Source organism: Lolium perenne, chromosome 2 (genome assembly GCF_019359855.2).
Source record: "Lolium perenne isolate Kyuss_39 chromosome 2, Kyuss_2.0, whole genome shotgun sequence".
Classification (NCBI taxonomy): Eukaryota; Viridiplantae; Streptophyta; class Magnoliopsida; order Poales; family Poaceae; genus Lolium; species Lolium perenne.
The window spans coordinates 234,514,385-234,529,109 of record NC_067245.2 but is presented as its reverse complement, the minus strand read 5'-3'; the positions used below and the strand labels follow the sequence as shown (position 1 = coordinate 234,529,109).

General features: G+C 46.7%; 2 protein-coding genes and 1 non-coding gene across 4 annotated transcripts; 2 read left to right on the top strand and 1 right to left on the bottom strand.

The window, feature by feature from the left end:
• Nucleotides 1–524: 524 nt before the first annotated feature.
• On the top strand, nt 525–4,994 carry LOC127335245 (uncharacterized). 2 transcript variants are annotated; one of them, XM_051361857.2, is made up of 2 exons: nt 525–1,139; nt 3,419–4,994. In XM_051361857.2, exon 1 carries the CDS (start codon nt 606–608, stop codon nt 1,128–1,130), a length of 525 nt encoding a protein of 174 aa, XP_051217817.1. In that variant the 5' UTR covers nt 525–605; the 3' UTR covers nt 1,131–1,139; nt 3,419–4,994. The 2 variants fall into 2 exon arrangements, with proteins under 2 accessions (XP_051217817.1, XP_051217818.1); XM_051361858.2 differs by having other exon boundaries at nt 3,412–4,994.
• Nucleotides 1,126–2,660, top strand: LOC127335244 (uncharacterized). Its single transcript, XR_011752459.1, has one exon. It is a non-coding gene; the product is annotated as an uncharacterized protein (transcript).
• A 1,636-nt stretch (nt 4,995–6,630) lies between the features above and the next one.
• On the bottom strand, nt 6,631–8,108 carry LOC127330513 (uncharacterized). Its single transcript, XM_051356705.2, has 2 exons — nt 7,735–8,108; nt 6,631–7,635 (listed from the first exon to the last, which is right to left on the bottom strand). The coding sequence occupies exons 1-2, from the start codon at nt 7,810–7,812 to the stop codon at nt 6,817–6,819; spliced, it is 897 nt and encodes a 298-aa protein (XP_051212665.1). The 5' UTR covers nt 7,813–8,108; the 3' UTR covers nt 6,631–6,816.
• Between the last annotated feature and the right edge of the window lie 6,617 nt (nt 8,109–14,725).

The window sequence follows — 14,725 nt, the reverse complement described above, 5'->3', positions numbered from 1 at the left end:
TTGCCAATGTGAGAACACATTGATGTCTAAAACGACTTTATTATGGAAGCCATGATTCTGTTGAAAAAAATCCATGGTAGATAGCACATACTACCTCCGTCTATGAAAATTGTCTTTGATTTATTAAAATTTAGATATATCTAGATACTATTTAGTATGTAGATATATTCAAATTTAGTCAAATCTTCGATAAGTTTCATGAGACGGAGGGAGTATATCAATTAAGTCACAAATCTCTAATCAAAATTCAAAAATGCAAGGTCACAAATACATGAACGATAGATCTTGCCACAAGTACTAAATAATTATTTTTCTTGGCAGAAAAGTTACCTAATTTCTTTTGTGAATTTAGCCATGTGAGCTTTGCATTCGCCCTTTTCATTTTGAACATGTAGATACTCATAGCATGTTGTTAATTTTTTCAGAATTTCTTAAAAATATTTAATTTTAAATAGTCAAAAACTCACGTGTTGTACACTTGTACATAGGGGGAATTGTACAAGAAGGCGTATTCAGCACTTACGTGAGCGGCATCTTTTATCCTCTCGTCGGGCAACCAACGCCGCTCACTCCGGCTTCTCCAGTTCGCCTCCCTCGCCGTCGCCATGGCCGACACCAAGGCCCAACGCCGAGCACGGAGTCCCCCTACCAGTCCCACTCCCACATGGGCGCGACGGAGCGAAGCCCTAACCCACATCCTGACCGACCCCTCCCACTCGCCGTCGCTCCACTCGCAGCTCTTCTTGGCGTCCCGCGTCCCGTGCCCGCCCGGGGGCTCCTCGTACCCGCCCTTCCTCTGCCCCGGCGCGTCGCTCCTCCGGTGGGCCCTCGCCTCCGTCTTCATCCCGCGCGCCGCGCGCCTCGGCCTCCCGCCATCGTCTTGGCGCTCCCGGTGCCCCTTCCAGCTCCCGCCGCCGGTCGTGCCCTCCACCGCCATCGAGCCGGCGCCGGAGCGGTGGGGAGAGGCCGAGCTCCGGGGGTACGCGCAGCGGAGGCGGGCTCGGAGGGGGCCCATGAGAGTTCGGCCGCCGGTGTCCGTGGCGGGTATCGTGCTGACGACCGTGCCCAACTTCGTGATCATCGCGGTGATCATGCGCGAGCTCTTCTGGGTACGGCCCGGCCGCCTCTGAGCTACCGAGGTATGGACGGCACACTGACATTGCTTGATATAGAGTGGATAATGTGGATTCTTCCGCGGAAACCTCACGCCATCCGAGTCGATGTCAATCCCCTTTTCCGCGGGTAATGTGTTCGTCCGCACCTCGGAGTCCCTTCTTTCGACTACAATCCCGTTTCGGCTTCGATCCCCTATCTCTGTCCTCCAGCCCTCATAAATTCAGCTTTCCCCCCTCGTCGATTGTAGTAGCTGCGATCTCCTGGTGCGCCGATTCGATCTTCTCGCCCGGCGAACTGATCCACTGAGTCGACGCCGACGTGCCCGTTCAATCGCGTCGCGTCCCCGTCGCCAGTTTTGGCCATCTGAGACAATGTTTTCCTCGGGAAGATTCGGTTTCCGGCGAGCAAGCAACTTCGAGCAAACCTATCGCTGCTATTCATCGTCCTTCTTCAACAGGCCACAGCTGGAAGGCGGCGACAAGGTGATCATGCCGGCGTCTGCTCTGGCTCGCCTGGCTACCATGCGCATCGAGTACCCTATGCTGTTCGAGCTGCACAACGCCGCCGCCGAGCGGACTTCGCACTGCGGCGTGCTGGAGTTCGTGGCAGAGGAAGGCACGATCATCATGCCTTACTGGATGATGCAGAACATGCTCCTTCAGGATGGCGACACCGTGCGCGTCAGGAGTGCCACCCTGCCCAAGGGTACGTATGTGAAGCTGCAGCCTCACACGAGCGACTTTCTGGACATCTCGAATCCCAAGGCCATCTTGGAGAAGACTCTGAGGACTTTCTCTTGCTTAACCACGGGCAACAGCATCGTGGTGGCTTATAACAACAAACAGTACCACATTGATATTGTTGAAGCCAAGCCTGCTTCTGCAGTCAGCATTATCGAGACAGATTGCGAAGTGGACTTTGCTCCCCCTCTCGATTATAAAGAACCTGAGAAACCACAGCCAACCGTTGTTCCTGCAAGCAAGGAAGTTGCTCAAGATCAAGAAGCAAATGTTGAAGAAGATGAACCAAAATTTAAACCGTTTACTGGTTCGGCGAAACGGTTGGATGGTAAGATCTTAAAACAGCAAGCACCTGAAGTCCCTTCAGCTGCTGTGCCTGCACGTTCAGCACCTTCAGTCTCAAACAAAAGGGCAAATCAGCAAACTGCTGCACCTTCAGGAGCTAGCACTTCCACACGCCAGAAAACAGGAAAGCTTGTTTTTGGTTCAAGCGCAAGCAACAAGAAAGAAGCACAAGCACAAAAGGAGCCTGCTAAAGTGAGTGAGCCTCCAAAGAAGGAAGAACCGAAGTTCAACGCGTTCAGTGGAAAGAGCTACTCGTTGAAGAGTTAGCTGCTATCTATTACTACGGATAACTTGGAATAAAACATGTTATCTTGCTTGGAAGTTGTCTGCTCACTGTGGTAGCTGTAGACAATTTTTTTTTTCTTTTCCTGTAGACAGTTTTGTATCTTCACTTGGCATACATCTGAATCAGCAGCTGTGTGGTGGAAATAAAGTCTATAAATTCTTTGCTTCTGTCAATCTAGTACAAAACATTTCTCAAAAGAGATTAGTCATTGTTACTTTTAAAATCTTTGAATGCATGCTATTGGCAATATCTTTTTGTAAATGCGATGATATTTTAGTTGTCGATACATCCGAATCTAGAGAAAGTTGCGACGCTTATTTTAGAATGGGGGGAGTATATGTTTTTAGCTGCAGATGCTTCTGAACTAACCTTTCCAAAGCACCTACATCTAAGATATAGGCTTTAGCACGGTACTACTAGTACTAGGCATGTGATGTTAGTAATATATGTGGCATATCTAGGCCTAATGTAGATGATGAACACAGATCTGATTAACATTCATTGCAGTAATGTGGCACAACAGTATGTTACAGCTGACAGTATGCCTTTGCTACTTCATCGCAGGAGAAACTGTTATTCCTAGGTCAAGCAAGTAGCATATCATGAAGCCTAAATTTGGTCAAAATAATTGTCTGCGAACTTTATATGCAAAAACTTGCAACTTCTCAATTATATACATTTCACTTAATTGGTGCACATAATTTTTGAAATGTGCTGCTATCCGATTTCTGGTAGATAAAGAATCGGTGTTTATGATCGCCGACTTAGAAACAAGAATTTATTTCTTGGTCTAGGTCAGTACACGAGAACGAAGAAATCTTGGTAGAGTACATACTGTAGATGTATATATTTAGCTTTGGCTGTCTTTCGAGACAGCAGGTAATTTATGATGGTTTTTGTTATTACTGAATAGAACTGATGTAGCATGCAGGATCAGGAGGCACAAGGATCTCAACAACTGCATCTGGGTCACCTTGTGCATGGCTGGGAGCATCTCTGGCAACTCTCGGATGCACCACAGTTACCACTAACAATAAACCACTGGACCCTCCTCACGAGTGATACAGTACACCCAGAGCAGTGAAGTCGTTGGGCCAGTCAGTCAGTATTGCTCTGTCCTCACCAGGTCCTTCTTGTTGAACATTCTGACTGCCAGATGTGCGCTCCGGTAGGATCAACCAAAAGCTGCAAAGCATCCATTTTGGCAGTGATGCAAATGTTTCTGAACCACTCAGGTTCAAGATATTTGATATCATCCTGGGTTCTGATTGTTGTCGTGTTTGGGTACATCAGCATCGATTTTGCCAGGTCGGAAGCTGGATTTTTGGGTATGAAATCGAAGACGTGAAGAAGACTGGCTTTATATTATCTGTGTGCTACACTCCTTGTGCAAGTAGATCAGTCTCCATGCAACGCCTAGTTGCCAGAGGTGCCAAGATGTTTGCGGTTAGTGCTACTGAAAGGGAATTTATCAAGTGGCCCATCGTCATGACTTGTACCAGTAGCCTTTCAGTTCCTTCATTGCAAAACCTAACCAGGAAACTGTATCCAATGATTTGGACATCCACAGCAAATTCCTTGCAATGTCTGAAAGAACCTTCTCAATCTGTTTGACTGCACGCGGGTAGTGAGCTCTCTTTATAGACGACCCCAGAACCTCCTGTACCTCCTTTCTGAAGTTGATAATTGATTTGGCAGAGTTTTGCTGCTTCTGCTAACAAGACAGTATTCCAAATGGATAAACGAGGCAAGGAGAAGGTTCGCCGGTACAGAGCTTACGAGTAGGGAGCTCCAACTTGTTGGTGTCACTGGTTAGGTGAGATTTTGAGCTCTATTGTTCTTCGGTACCTTTATATACGATGTTCTCTGCACTGTGATGTCTGCACACAAAGAGGGACTCTTCCAGCCATGGCCTTGGTAAAACACTGGCAGTGCAGAAACAATCCATCATGCACAGTTTTTTTATTGATAATTATTGTTGATAGTCTAGTTATTGTTCATGGTCAGCAAGAGACCAATACGTTTGCCAGCTGCATCGAACACCAGCATGAGCCATTCCCATCTGTTGTCACTGGACCAGCATGAGCTCTACTGGTTTCCGGAGGTTGCAGCAACAGGGTAAAACACAAGGCTTCCGTCATCTTGCACGATGAGGAGAAACCTGCCATCCGTGGAGTTTGTCGCCATGAGCCGACTGCGGAGGCGGCGAAGCAGTTGAAAGGCAGGATGAGTTGCTCAAGGTGCCCTCTGGCAGAACCACCAGTGCAGCCCAGAGCATGTTATGTTAGTGTAGGCTGCAATGGTGGTGACTGGGGGATTCCATAGCTCACGGCTGGCAGAGTGGCAGGGAGAGCGCCCTATCAGATTGAGCTGCAGGCATTTAGTTCCAAAGACAAGCCCTGGGTTGTGTTCTGTAGTGAGGTTGAGAGGATTAGCATGAAAACCACGTGGGTGAGGGACTGAGGGTGATTTTGAGAACCGCACTGCTCTTTGCTCTCCTTGCAGCAGCAGCAGCTCTTGGTTGAGGCAGCAAGGGCATCTCCAACCGCGCGACCCAAACGGACGCGCTGGGCCGTCCGGTTTGGGCCGTTTGGGTGGCCGAGCGGACAACGGCCCGCGTCCGCGTGTCCGTTTGGGTTGCGCGCTGCGTCCAAACACGAAAACAAAAAAAGAGGCAAATTTAAACGAAATTTCATTCAACATATGCCCTATTTTGGGCAAATTTGTACATAGCCCTATTTTGGGCAAATAAACTACTTTTAAATTTAAACTAAAAACCCTCTATTAGGGTTTGGTCGGCGGCGCGGTGGCCGCCGGTGCGCCGCCTAGCCCCTGTGGGCATCGTCGGCGACGTCGTCGTCGTGGACGACGTCCTCGGGCGGCGAGGCGCTGGCTCGGCTCGACCGCGCGGGGACTCCGGCCACGGAGACCACGGGGCCTCCTCCCGAGCCGAGTGGGGGTCGGAGCCACCCGAGGATGCGGCGGCGCACGGAGCGGCGCCTCCTCCCGAGGCGGCTGCGCCCTCTCCCCGGAGGCGCGGCGCACAGCCTCTGGTGCCGCCGTTGCTCCGCGCGGCGCCGGCCTCTGCCGCCCGGCTGCTCCTCGCGGCGCTGGCCTCCTCCCGCCGCGCCGCCTCCTCCTCCTCCCGTCGCGCACAGCGGGCACAGGCGTAGAGCTCCCGACCCTCCGCCTCCTCGACCTCCCGCCGGGCCACCTCCTCCATCTCGGAGGTGCGAATGGCCGCATGGAGGTGCGGCCATTTCGCCTCCTCCTCCGCCGTCGAGATCATCAACGCGGCGCGGAGGTCGGGTCCTCCTCAGGGACTCGGGCTTCGGCTCGAGCGGGAGAGGTGGCGGTTGCGGCAATGCCGCACGCCGCGAGCGGCCTCTCGAATGTGGAGGCCGCCTCGGTTTCTTCCCGCGGCCCGCGGCGCCGGCGGGCGGCGGCGAGCTGCTCGTCGTCGTTGGCGAACCGTCGCTTGGCCATGGCGGCGGTTTCGGCTGCGGGGAGTGGAGTGGGGGCTGGAGGTGGAGGGCCGGGATCCCCTCCGGTCCCCATTTAATAGACTCCACGGTCGCAGACGAGTGGGCCCCGAGGGAGGCGAGGCGACGGCGAGCGAACGCGAGCGGACGGCGCGTGCCATCCGCGGCCACGCAAACCTAGCCCAGATTTGGGCCGGGTTTGCGTCGTTCCGGACGCCGCGGCCGTCCGCTTTTGCGGTGCGTCCCCGCGCTGGGCCACGTTTTTGTCCGGCTCGACCCATCCGGACGCGCGGGCGCGGTTTGGGTCGCGCGGTTGGAGATGCCCTAACCCCTGTCCACATTGTGAGGAGCATGGTTGACTTGGACTTTGCAGGTGACGGTTCCAAGATGGTGTTTTCTGGCTCAAATTAATCTCTTGCCTAAAATTCAGAAGACTTTGCAGGCCAGCTAGAGGAAGTCATTTTGGCCATACGACGCCCAAGCTAGTCACTCAAAATGACTCACCACAAACACGGCAACGATGAACCCATAACCATGTGCGTGAAGGCTGAGCTACTGTGAGCTGTGTAAATTGGATTGCTGTTGGCCGCAGGAAGTAGGGAAGTTGATACAGTTGCAATGGCGCCTTGAGCCTAGAGGGAGAATACATGGCATGTGGCAAACAGGATGCAGTACACAGAGCTACAGATGTGTGCAGGTGAAATCATCGGAACACACAGCGAGCTACTGTTGAAAACCAGTGAATCAGTATAAATGTAGCTAGTAACCTCGTGATTAAATCTGTTTCTGCAAGATTAATTGGCAAGGACGCCTTGAGAAAAATAGAAAAAAAACCTAGTATTTCTATCTAATTTATGTGCAAGGAACGACATTTGTGTTTGTGCGATTGCACTCGCTCTGGTGGTCCAGGGCTTTTGTTTTTGCTACTGTTGGGCGTGGCGACGACGAGGCCCAGTATGGGTGAGCCCACCGTGCTGGCCGACCCACCGCCGCTGCCGCTTCCGCTCCCGCTGGACGGGCCACCGGAGGTGGATGCCGAATCGCACCCAAGGCGCTGCCACCGCCGCCGTTTGTGGTGGTGGTCGTCCTCGGATTGGCACGGCGTCGCGGGCTCGTCCTCCTCCGCGACGTCCTCCACGCCGTCGTCGGGCGACCCTCCGGTGGACTGCACGATGCTGTAGAGCTCGACGATGCAGTCGTAGTTGTCGGCCCACCAGCGCTGCGCCGCGCGCGGCCCGTCGAACAGCTCCTCCCGGAAGCGCAGCTTGCGGAGGTGGTTGGTGCCGTCGGGGCGCGACACCAGCGTCATCAGCACCCCGGGCTCCGGCTCCGCCACCCACTCCCCGTCGCTGCCCTCCTCCTCTCCGGCGGCACGTTCCGCGGCCCCCGCCGCAGTGCCTTCCTCCTCCCCCTCCTCATCCTCCTCGGCGACGTCGGCCAGGGCAGATCGGCAGTTGTCGCAGTTTCGCGTAGGTCTCTTCCCTCCTCGCTCCTCTTCCGGCGCGATCTTGGCGGACGCTGACGTTGATGCCGCCGTGGCGATGTCCTTGTCCTGCATCTCCAGGTCCTCCTCTGCCTCCGCACCATTCCCTTGTCGACGCCGCCGTCGCGCCCGCGCCTTGGCCCCGCCGCCGCCCGGCTTCACCTTGAGCGACATGGCCTTCATCTGCGCACAGATCGGAGTGTCACAGACACAGACACGTCGATGCATCTCTGCATGCGCACGCGCATACAAAAAAATGGTGGAAGTGGGAGGACTGCTTACGTTCTTGGTGAGGTCCCTGATGATGCTGATGGTCCTGGTCCTGCCGCTGCCGCCGCCGCCATGGAAGCACGCGTGCATCTCGATCCAGGCCTCCACCCGACGCCCGACGCTTCACCTTCTCCTCCTACCTGGACGGCGTACCCCTGCTCTGCCCAGACTGCTGCTGTGCTCTGCTCCGAGGTCTGGCGGAAGGAAGGAGGTGGGGATTTGAAATGCGCGTGCGCAGAGCAGAGCAGAGGCGCAGGAGCAGCACGGGATTAACGGAAGGAGGAACGCGCGTGTCCATCTGATCCGAGGCAGCAGAGGCGCATTGCACTTAATGCGGAATTGCCAATATTGATGGCTGACATTTAGGGTTTCGAATCAGTACCGATGTACAGTACTGCTACTGGCCATGCATGGATAGCCGAAGCCGAAGCCCAACAAACAAACCTACCAACCCCCTCCGCGCGGTACGGCGGGATTTTGAATTGCTTCCTCTCCCGGCTCCCGGGTTTCACATTCATTCCATATCCAGACGTTGCGTCGTGTTGCCGTATGAACGTCCGTACGTTCTGCGCGCATCAATTAAGGACGGGATACGGGCCGGCCGGCCGGCGGGATACGCCTGAAACGTAAATTGCGCCAGCTCTCATACACCTCATGTACTCGCTTATATACGTGCGATCCAACACATCGACATTGAGGCTCTCCATCTTCCATGTTTGAACTGAACTGAAATTCACCGAGGGCCTCTTTGCTCAGCAAAGATTTGAAAATAAAACGGGAATTGTAAAATACAAGAACAGAAACGCTACGGCACTTGAAATCCTACATGAATCGAAAACGGATGAATTCACAGCATATATTATTTGGTTGCACTCAAGAAAAACACGTAAACTTTCTAGTAGGGATTGAGTACATGTCATAGTTTGCACCCACATGTAGCGATTTTTCCTAGATGTACAAATCCTACATATTGCATGATTGTAATGTACGGAAACAATCCGTAGGGATTTTGGAGGGTTTATTTGCTCGGACCAAATGAACTCTACTGAAACTAACTGGCATTATTTATCTCATTATTTATGAAATTTGGAGTTGTTGGTGAGCTCTTTACTTATATACATTTATGGGAGTACTTTGGAAAGCTCAAATAAACTAATACAATCGTCCTAAATATGATACCACCACTTCATGTAAAAGATCCAAACAAACGCACTGTAACAACATATTGGGCATGGGCAGACTGTTCCGCCTAGAAGTCCCGGGCCAGGCTGGGCCTAGGCCTGAATATTGACCCCGATGGTCCAAACCGGACCTAGGCCTGGGTTTTCTGTGAAATAGCTAAGAGATCTAGCCCATAGCATACGTCCCTACTAAGATCCTATTTCTAGCCAATCAATTGTTGTTACTTCTTCAAGGGTGTGTGTGTGCCTACTAGTAAGCAATTAAGAGGGCCAATTAGAATCCTTTGTGGCGTATTGTGAAGAAAAAACAACACGTTTATGAAGGCTAAAGATCAAGTAGCTACTACCTGTGAAGATCTACCTCTTAGTGGTCGTTATGGTCTAGTTATCCTAACTCAATGAAAAATAGACTGGTTTAGGTGACCAATGACTTGGTGTCCTTTGGACTTCGTGTTCTAACCTTCATCAACAAGTACCGTTGGATAGCGCCAACTATCTGGACCCAAATTAGAGAAGATTATTTTCAATATAGCATCATTAACTTCTAATCAGCAACCATTGTTCACATCCTCTTTTCTGCCTTTGAGTAGAGTTCCTCCATTTCATATATCTTCACAAGTTGAGCCTCTAGCTCATATCTGAGTGTCCATTCCTGAATGGTCATGTTCCTCAGCCTTTTTGTCAATTACCTCTATGCTTGCTTCTAATAAGATTGTCTTTACGGATACTGGCATCACTGTACACCAAAGCCAAAGTAAGATTCGTGGATGACTTTGATGAGCAGATAAACGAACCAATAATTTTGTCAATCTAGTGGGTGTTAACAGCAACAACCAAAACCTATTTGTACTGAACATTTTTTACTTCATCGCAAATTGTCCGGTACCATGTATACCTACCTTTTATGTCTTTCAAAATATAATCTTAGATATCAATTTTAGTTATTAATAGTAAACATACAGTGTAACCATACTTATGTATATTAATTATATATGTTGGTTATTATTATTGTTATTATTACCAAAAAATGCATTTTTGTGCTAAACTAAATTTAAATATTAATTCAAATGTTATGTATCTATTATAAATTAAGCTTAAATACATTTTTTTAATGGATCTCATCCAGAATATATGCAAAATAAAAATATTGTATTGCTCTAAAAATATGTATTGTGCTTAATGTACTACAATGCATTTATATGTGCCTTTATCCATAATATATTTAAATATTATATAACTTCGTAGAACGTTAAAGATCTTGCAAATAACTTGATAGAACGCCTTACTTATAATACCTTCAAGTTTAGGGAGAATTCTAGAGTGTATGATGTATAAATAAGTACATTGCCCTTAAGTATTGTTTGACACGGACACATCACCATGTACCTTCGATGTCGAGCGCGATACACAAGACATGTTGTTGGAGAAGGCTCGTTTGTAGCACGATACACATGACATCTAACAAGCGCTTTTGAAGACCTGAAACCCCATGCACCTGGGAAAGACCCATCACGACGCACGACCGTGATGGGCTTCCTTAGGTCAGTTCACCTTTCCCTAGAACTTCGTGGATCGAAGCTAGAAACTAGGATGAGATAGATTTGTAGACTGTGTTTTGTCATTGTATTTTTCAATTGGTTGTCACCCCTTACATATATAAAGAGAGTCTGGACTTTTCATGCAAGTATAATGTTTGGATTCACGTCCAAAATCCTAGTTTGGATCTAAAATTTCCAAATATGTTCGGTTTATAGTTGATTGGGGGGCCTCTTTAAGGTAGTGAACAACCTTGAATCAAAATTTTGTCATACGAACATTCGTTTTAATCATTTTTTTCATCCGAACCCTTAGTGAGGATCCTTCGACCTAGTTAATTAGGGCTCCTTTGATTCATAGGTTTTGTAAATGAATTGTGTAGGATTTAGATCCTATGGAAAATTTTTCCTATTCAAGTTGTTTGATTCATAAGAACAGATCCTATAGGAATTAATCATATAGAAATTTTGTAGTGTAAACCCTACAGAAAAAAAAAACCATTAGATCATACCTCATGAAAAATTCCTTTGCTACAATTAAACACACTTTATATTCCCATAGGATTTAAATGCGCATGACATCCCAACCCTTTGCTTTTACTATTCCTATGTTTTTTCCTATTCTATGAGTCAAAGGAGTCCTAATAGGAAATACTCATTCTAGGGCGTCATTATTTACAAAGCCTAGCTAGTGGCTAGTACTTGTACTAGTCGGTTTCTTTTATTCTGCATGTTTTGGCTGAAATTTTAACTTGACTTGTACATGTGCTAGTTAGCCACTGTTTCATCCATTGTTTTGGCTATACAAATTTCATTCGATCTTGGATTAAAATGCTTCAATATGTAAATTTCTTGTCTTGACGAGACACACAACTTTTGTTACTATTACCTTTTCATTTGAGTTCATCTTGAGGAAGCCCTATTGTAAGCCAAAAACAGTTGTCAACACATGCCCCTGTTTTTCGGCAACACTTGTGTACTAAAAAAATAACTTACACCATATTCTGTCTAAACACGATGTAAAAATTCAATCGGTCTTAGGGTAGTAACTTTATGTCGGCGACATATGATAAGGATGATAAAATATATACCGGTTGTATGTACTAAGGGTGATAATTATATATCGTTCATGTGTGTTTAAGCTTCTTTCCACACACTCGTGTAGAACTTTTTTAGATATTTCATTGAGGGCCTGAGGCAATAGTTTCCCCTCTATATAGACTCCACCAAATATGAATTTTCAGGAACCACTCTCACGACCTTGAAAGGTCCCTCTCAGCTCGAAGACCATTTGCCAAATTTTCTATGTTTTCACCCCAATTGGGAGAATAGCTTTCCAAACTAGATCGCCAACTTGAAAGCTCTTCAACTTCACCTTTTTGTTATAAGCTCTTGCTACCCGCAAGTCTCCTTCTATGTGTCTTAGATACTAGTGAGGAAAACACTATTAATTAGCATCACGTGAAATTTGGATACCAGTTGTGGGCCCCCACCGACGATTAGTAACACACCAGTGGTATTCAATACTGGTCACATCCCGCACGTGACTAGTAGTCACGTGCCCACCAAGCATACTTCTATTAGACACACCGGTTGCATGTTGCATGGCTTGCTACCGGTATATGGACCACTAGCACGCTTCCATTGCTTTATGGGGTTGAGCTTTTGTGAGGGTATGTTGCCAGTACTGTTGTCTGGGGGTTTTTTTTTCTCGTGAGCTGATTCTAGCTGACGTGACAATGTATTTATATTACATGCATAGGAGCTAGCTAGGATCATCACTCTTTACTCGATATCAATGGGAAAGGGATATGGAAACCTAACAACATATATACACATTTCACAAAATGTGCACCAGGAGATAGCATGACAATTTATAGTTTTGGAAAGCACAATCAGAAAGTTTTGGAAGAACATGGACAAAGTTTCTAATTATATAGCATTGACAGTTCCATACTTGCAACCTCTCATGCAGCGTGAAACTCTTCTTTCTTCTTAAGCACTTATGCCACCAAAAACGCGCGAATTTGCCCGCGGATCGCTACTAGTGCCTCCTTTGGCAGTGTCATTACATCGATGTTAGAATTATAGGTAAAAAACCTAAAAGGGTGCAGAGTATGAAAAATATACACTAAAAGATATAAAAGATATATAGAAGATGTTTGCATACCATATTAGATGGTGTATGTTTTAGCATTCCTCCCATTACAATATCCATATGATAGGCAACATAGAAGCCACATAACATGCTCTCATTAGGCTGCTCGTAGCACTGAGGCAACGAGCATAGACCTTTGATAAAAAAGGACCTACAGAGTGCTAGAAATTTTTCGAAATGGAAATTAATCAATATTTTGGCAAAACATTGGCAACTCAAATTTTTGTAAAAAAAAATACATTTTCCCATACCCACGGACCACAAGTACTATGCTTCAAATATAGTTGCAGCAGCCTCTCTGGCACAAAAATAGCCGTACAAAACAGTAGCAACAAATACACACAACAACAATATCAACAACAAGAGTAACAACAGTTTGAACCTTAAGACAAAATATTAATATTTTCGATATTGTTCAAACCTAAACCTAAACACAAACTGAGGCATTTCATCGAGCAAATGGAGAGTGTGGTTTCCCAGAGCGGGAGGAGAGGGGTCGAAAAAAGGAGGTGGCACTCACCCTGGCGTGGTATGGAGTTGTTGGTGTGGTGTGGTCGTTGCGGGCACGGCCCGCGTTCGTAGGGACAACGGTCATAGCCGGTTCATTACTAGCCATGGCAGTAAAACTAAGCTATTATTTAGTTCATGATCAATTTTAAGTAATAGAACATGTTAGTTTGCATTTCCTGTTCTATAGATGTTTGCATCAAAACTTCTATACGGACCATTCTTTGTTACAAAAGTAAAGCTTGCTATTGTGTAATTCATGCTAATTTTAAAGTTACTGAACATGTTGATCTGCATTATCTATACTACAAGTGATACATCACTATTTCTATATAGTTTGTCTTAAGCTACTAAAGTAACTACCTGCTACTAGTTCCTGCATGCTATTTTTCTGATATTCTTGAATAAAAATTTATTTTAATTCGTCACACTACTTTGATAATAATTTTGTGTGCCATCAGGTCTGATCCTTCAACAGTTATATAATTAACTTGCTTCTCTTACTTTGCATGGCGCTCACACATGGAACACTGAACATGTTGATTTGCCTTCTCTCTTCTACAAGTTTAAATGTGATGCCACTATATTCTGTATATGGTATGTCCCACGCTACAAGATTAACTATCCTCTATGTGTTGCTCACTATTAATTTTAAGTCCCTGGAAATACTGATTAGCATTCCCCGCCCAACAAAGTTTAAATTATAATTCCTATCTTCGTTCATGACTATTATTTTGTTCATGGACAATTGAAGTAATTAGACATATTGGTCTGCATTCCCTTCTCTATAGATAATTTGATCCATGAACGACACCATTGTGGTAAAGGTCTTAATTCCAGAGGAATCATTACTGCAAGACATAGAGGGGGAGGTCATAAGCGCCTATACCGTAAAATAGATTTTAGACGGAATCAAAAAGACATATCTGGTAGAATCGTAACCATAGAATACGGCCCTAATCGAAATGCATACATTTGTCTCATACACTATGGGGATGGTGAGAAGAGATATATTTTACATCCCAGAGAGGCTATAATTGGAGATACTATTGTTTCTGGTATAAAAGTTTCTATATCAATGGGAAATGCCCTGCCTTTGAGTGCGGTTTGAACTATTGATTTACGTAATTGGAAGTAACCAATTAGGTTTACGACGAAAAGAATCGATATATTCGCGAGATCCGGGTCGCAATTTGTATCGACTAAAGAAATAGTAGGAATCCCAAAAATGGCACATTCCCGAAGAGCTATATACTCTTTTTGCTGATCAAGGACGATCACAATGTCTGGCAATCTCGTCCAATATTTTATCCCGCCGAGATATCTTTGCAAGGTAGATAATTTTCTCTTCAAGATTGCCACATCTCTTTTTGGGAGATGTTGGATTTTTCCCATTTTTTCTTCTGCTCTTAAGTCTCTAAATTGAGAAAGTCTAGTTTTCGTTATCGACCAATTAGTTAACATACCACTGAACCACTTTTTATTAACATAATGACAACGAGCTCTTATTGCAGCTGATGCTACTAAATGGTATTCATGGACGAAAAGTGAGTTGTTTAGGTCCTGGAGGGTTGAAAGGGAGAACTTCAAGTTTTCGGAGCCGGGATATTCATCCGAGTCAC